Here is a 5,801-nt window from a genome sequence, read left to right as displayed (position 1 = left end):
TGAAACAATCAAAACAAAATCTGTGGTTTAAATAACAGGAATCAATGGAATTATTTTTTCCAAACAATTTCGAAAAATCAGTAAGAAGAAGATGAAGGAGTCCAAAGGCCCCTTGAGACACAGGTATAGAGCAACAAACGTCGTTAATAGTGATGCTTCAGACGTGAAGGAGTCTGATGTCCCTCCCTTCCTGACGGAAATATACGGAGAGACGAAGGCGACGGACGCAGCGAACCGTCCGTCACCAGAATTATGAATTTGTGAAGGGAGAAGTGTTTGGAGCAGAAAAGTTTTTCTCCTCTCCCTCTCTCTCTCTCTCTGCCTTTATGGCTGAACATAAAGCGAGAGGAGTGGCTGCGGTAAGTGAGGCGGGGCCGGAGACGTGGCTCACTGAGTTATGGACCACACAGAGACGAGGGAGACAATACACAGGAGTGTGTAATACAGCCTGTCCAGAGACGACATATTCATGAGTCAAGACCAGAGACGACACACTCATGAGTCAAGCCCAGAGACAACACACTCATGAGTCAAGCCCAGAGACGACATACTCATGAGTCAAGACCAGAGACGACACACTCATGAGTCAAGACCAGAGACGACACACTCATGAGTCAAGCCCAGAGACGACATACTCATGAGTCAAGCCCAGAGACGACATACTCATGAGTCAAGCCCAGAGACGACATACTCATGAGTCAAGCCCAGAGACGACACACTCATGAGTCAAGCCCAGAGACAACACACTCATGAGTCAAGCCCAGAGACGACATACTCATGAGTCAAGCCCAGAGACGACATACTCATGAGTCAAGCCCAGAGACGACATACTGATGAGTCAAGACCAGAGACGACATACTCATGAGTTAAGACACACTCAAGTCGATCAGCTTGAGAATGGTCCAAGACGGACCGAAACGTTGTCGTCCCTTCACTTTCTAGTGTGTGGTCTGGTCAACATATTTCAGCCACGTTATTGTGACTCCTCGTCTGTATATATATATATATATATATATATATATATATATATATATATATATATATATATATATATATATATATATATATATATATATATATATATATACACACTGAGAGTTTACTTCAGTTCTGGACTATGTTTAGTGATAAATTATACTTGCTGGTCAGTAAGTAAAGGATATCACAGTTAGTTATATCATTAGTATCTAAGCCATTATTCGTCACACTCACGAATTTCCAGCATTCTGGAGCAGGTTCTCGATGAACTGACGGCTGCACGAATCTTCTCCGAGGTCGTGATTCAGTACCAGTAGCAAATTCAGACATTCGTGAGAGCAGGTCAAATTTTCACTGTCCCCTGACGACTAAGTCTTCCTAACAATTCTTCTGTTAACTGCACTTAACAGCTCTAAGAACTCAAATAAAATTATTTAGCGATTCTAAAACTGATTTGAGCCCTCCTTCGTGGTTTATGATCGACATTGATGGTTTTAAATCCTCCAAAGCGCATCTCTCGACTCTTCTATTTGATTACAACCAGGCAGGAACAGCAAGCTGTGTCCTCTCAGGCAGTTCAAGGAACCGATTGGCGATTCCCTCGCGATTTGTATCCTTGCTCAGCAACCAATCACTTGCGTCCTACTGTGATGACGTCAGTCTCTCCCTGACGCAAATCGTTATTCAAATTAAACGTTCATTAATCATCGTAGCTACGACTCCTCTCTAGAGATTAAGTCAGAATAACGCGGCTTGAACTAATAATCCACACACATGAAACAATGTCGCATCTGGGAGTTGATATCCTGCAAGAGTCAAATAGAGAGAAATATCTGAGGGTTGATATCACACTGAACCTGTTTCCCCCAGACGTTTCGGTCCGGCCTGGGTCATTATCAGGTCATAACTGAGTAAGAGTGGGAGAGGAAGGGAATATAAGGGAAGAGGGGAGGTCGGGTGAGGGGTAACTAGAGGATAAAAACCCTTAACGAGCAAATCATTACCAACCATGAGGAGGATTTGAGCCCGCTCGTTTGGTACTCCCAAGCAAACGCCCTAGACCATCACACCACAAAATAGCAAACTTGGCTCCTACCTCCTACTGATTTTTTCATTTATAAATCACGTTAATATAATTTCATTGTGGGAAAAACACTTAACTGAGCTAACAGAAGCTCCGTACGCAAAGGAAGGAGAAAATTAAACAAATTAAACAAAGTAAGCAGGATTGAAAATCAAAATTTAACAAAGGTGAAATAAAACAGATTATCAAATACGAACAAACAGAAGCAGAAGATATAGGAGGAGAACACCTAGGGGTCAGACAGCTACGGCAGATTACACTTGCGTATAAGATTAAAGATTTTAACTTTGTACTGAGACAAGCAAGAGTCGACAACGACAAAGCCAGCGACATGCTGTGTATAAGAGTCGACTCAACATGACGGCGTCTGTGGAGAGTAGAGGCAGGAAACGTTGTCTTAGTAGACTAAATTATAGGATGATGTGAGTCCCAAACATGACAGAAGAGAGTTCATGTCAACGACCCAAACACTTCAGTGTTCTTCAAGTGTTTCAATAGGAATCAATGAGAGGACAACAGGAACTTGAATGAGCACAATAAGCGGAGAAAATATTATTAAGTTTATTTCATTCCAATGGTGTGTAGGCTGGGTTATTTATGACCTCTCTCTCTGAAGAAAAGTTTAGTTCCATTCTGGCGGGAATCGTACCACAGATCGTACCATAGTACCGACAGGAACAAGGCCTCAATAACACTTGAGTAAATACCTATATGAATATTACTTTTATCTCTATGAAGAAATATTACCTTCTAGTAAATAAAGGAAAGAATATGGAGGACAGTAAGTAAAATTTTGGAATATAACGATTCGTATGTCTAAATACCGTAAATAAGTGTGTGTATATAGCACTTTGAAGACAGGCATCCTGTCGTCAAATCCTGTTTAAGTGTTTTGGTAGTATAAAGTGTTTTGACCGTGAGCAAGAATTTATGAAGTATCTAAGTGTTTTTGTCCATCCCCAAGTGGTTTTTGTTATTTCTAAGTGTTTTAACATTTAGAAACAAAAACCAAGAAACCTTCTTAGTCGTAGAAACTTTCCAGTTAACTGGAAAACCCTGTTTTCCAGTCAAATGTCCAGGTTAGGCTTGGTTTTATTCAGTAGGTTAGTTTATGTTGTCCAGCTTTCAAACATTGAAGAGGCCTATAAGCCTATGTCTTATACCCCTGTGTTAAATGCACTATTGGAAGTCTAAGACAATATACAATTCTGTTATTAAACGTTTTATCGCTATTTTGATAAATAATTAGTCTCAGCAACTGATGAGAGAAAATATATATTGGCAAGTTTCGGTAATTGAATTTATTTTCAGCTGGGTAACAAAAATAATAAATATGAAACGGAATTGTCAAAATTTGTAGTCCTATCACCTAATTTGCATGGATACTGTCCACCTTCTACACACGGTTCATATTTCTATATTTTCTTTCCGTTCGACTTGATGGTTACGTTCGTGTAAAGTATTTTCTGTCGTTCATCTGTCCATTCAGAAGAAGATTTCCCCTGCTCCGTCTCCTCTTAATAAGCATAAATTCCTACTTCTTACTGCCATTCTTCAATATTTTTCTCTCTCTAGTCTTTTCTGATTGTCTTAACCAGCGAATTTTCTTGCCTTTCTCTCTTCCTGTTTCTGCCATTTCACACTCCTCCCAATTTCATGGCCAGTTTGTTCTACGCTGCTTCACGGCTCCACTTCCATAAATTCAAGAAATTGCTTTTCTTAATTATATGCTGGGCAAAAAATGCTTCAGCCAGCTATTGGGTGACCTTCAGTTAAGAAAAAAGTTGTAAGGAGGCCATAAAGAAGGAGAACCATTGTTACACTTGAACGAGGCCAGTTTTGGCCCCTCGAGGCCAGGCGCAAGAGAAAGCACTTCCTTCATGCCGTCGACTTTCTCTAACTGATAAAGCAATTTCTTTCGCCGCGGCAACACTAAATTCCATTTGATATTTCGTCGCACGCAGCGCACGTCAACACAACCCCAAAACCCTTAACAATTTCTCCCACTTCTCTCTCTTGTCATTTCCAGTTTTATCTTCGCCTCTCTCTTGAACCGTTGTTTAGCGCGCGTTCCTTATCTCCAATGGCGTCGTGGCTGAGGTGGACTTGGCTACGACAACAACAGTCAGGATGCTCCGGTGGCGGCTCCGCCTAGAGACAAGAACCAGTGTTTCTGGAGGTTTGTGTTGCTCAGACCACAACACTTGTGGCCAGTCCGAGTACTCACATTATTATTGAATTTGTCTTTATTATTATTATTATTATTATTATTATTATTATTATGACGGGAGATATACCCGAGAGGTGTACCCAACTTCTCTGGGTATACACTGACAGTTTACTTTAGTCTACTTTTTGTCCAGTTAACACTGAGAGAATAACAGTGAAGTTGAACCTGTATTACACTTTTCTTTAGAAATAGAGATGATTCTCTTTCCTTCCCAGACACTGATAACGAAAGATTGTGACACTAGAGTTCACGGTCTATAGGGAACCAACCTAAGAAAACGACCAAGATTACTTTTCCGTTCATGGTGATAACAGTACAAATCTTGGCTTAATTATTAGCTTCTTCCCCTTTCTTGGGACAGGTAGCCAGCAGGTGCTTGAAGGTGAGAACCAGTGCATCACTGACTCCATATATCAGCCGCCAAACACAGCCTCGAGTAACGGTTAAACAACGGCGGATTAACGTTAGCAGCGTTGAGTGGTTGCCACATGACTGTTGCCTGGAGCTGTGCCAGAGTGATTGGGCAACATGAGCCATAACTACCCAACATGCATCATTAGGGATGGTGAAGGGCAGGACTGAAGGTCATGGTCAGAGACGCTAACAACACTACAAGAACAACTGATCACTTCCCCGACGCAACAGACAGTTAGCAACATATTCAACAGTTGCCATAAAGTCTGTAACGGGATAAAACACAAGATATTAACTACCAGTTAAGCCTGGCCAGAAGCCGGACTTACAACACCAACAACCTCGTCCCAGGGAAGGTGTAAACTACACCAGCTTGTGACAAAGTTCATGGTGGTGGAACATCACCAAACTCAGATGTAAGTATTTATCAAACCTAAATAAACCTGCCGTTTAAGGATGGTAAACTCATCATGTGGGAACATCAACATTATATGGCAGTGTCCGGAGTTTACAGCCACCAGACAACGGAGTTTACAGCCACCAGACAACGGAGTTTACAGCCACCAGACAACGGAGTTTACAGCCACCAGACAATGGAGTTTACAGCCACCAGACAACGGAGTTTACAGCCACCAGACAACGGAGTTTACAGCCACCAGACAACGGAGTTTACAGCCACCAGACAACGGAGTTTACAGCCACCAGACAACGCTGAACCTTCTGACAACATGATGGAAAACTCCACATTGATTACTTTTTGTTATATTAATACTTCATAAACTGTATATTATTGTATAAGACCTTCATGTGTCACTCTTACTTCCCTGACCTGACCCCTCCTGACCTGACCCCTCCTGACCTGACCCCTCCTGACCTGACCCCTCCTGACCTGACCCCTTCTGACCTGACCCCTCCTGACCTGACCCCTCCTGACCTGACCCCTCCTGACCTGACCCCTCCTGACCTGACCCCTCCTGACCTGACCCCTCCTGACCTGACCCCTCCTGACCTGACCCCTCCTGACCTCTCCCGTCCTGACCTGACCCCTCCTGACCTGACCCCTCCTGACCTGACCCCTCCTGACCTGACCCCTCC

At 42.6% G+C, this 5,801-nt stretch overlaps 1 protein-coding gene across 1 annotated transcript in view; it reads left to right on the top strand.

The window, feature by feature from the left end:
* Positions 1-326: 326 nt before the first annotated feature.
* The window catches only part of LOC138355855 (uncharacterized), a 13,022-nt gene continuing 7,547 nt past the window's right edge, over positions 327-5,801 (top strand). Inside the window, exons 1-2 of the mRNA XM_069311397.1 lie at positions 327-359; positions 5,506-5,801. The exon at positions 5,506-5,801 is cut by the window's right edge and continues 883 nt beyond it. Coding sequence (XP_069167498.1) covers positions 327-359; positions 5,506-5,801 — 329 coding nt within the window. The remainder of the gene's footprint in view (positions 360-5,505) is intronic.

This window comes from Procambarus clarkii, chromosome 69 (assembly GCF_040958095.1).
Source record: "Procambarus clarkii isolate CNS0578487 chromosome 69, FALCON_Pclarkii_2.0, whole genome shotgun sequence".
NCBI lineage: Eukaryota > Metazoa > Arthropoda > Malacostraca > Decapoda > Cambaridae > Procambarus > Procambarus clarkii.
The sequence above is the reverse complement of the archived record's forward strand: the minus strand, read 5'-3'. Positions and strand labels throughout refer to the sequence as shown.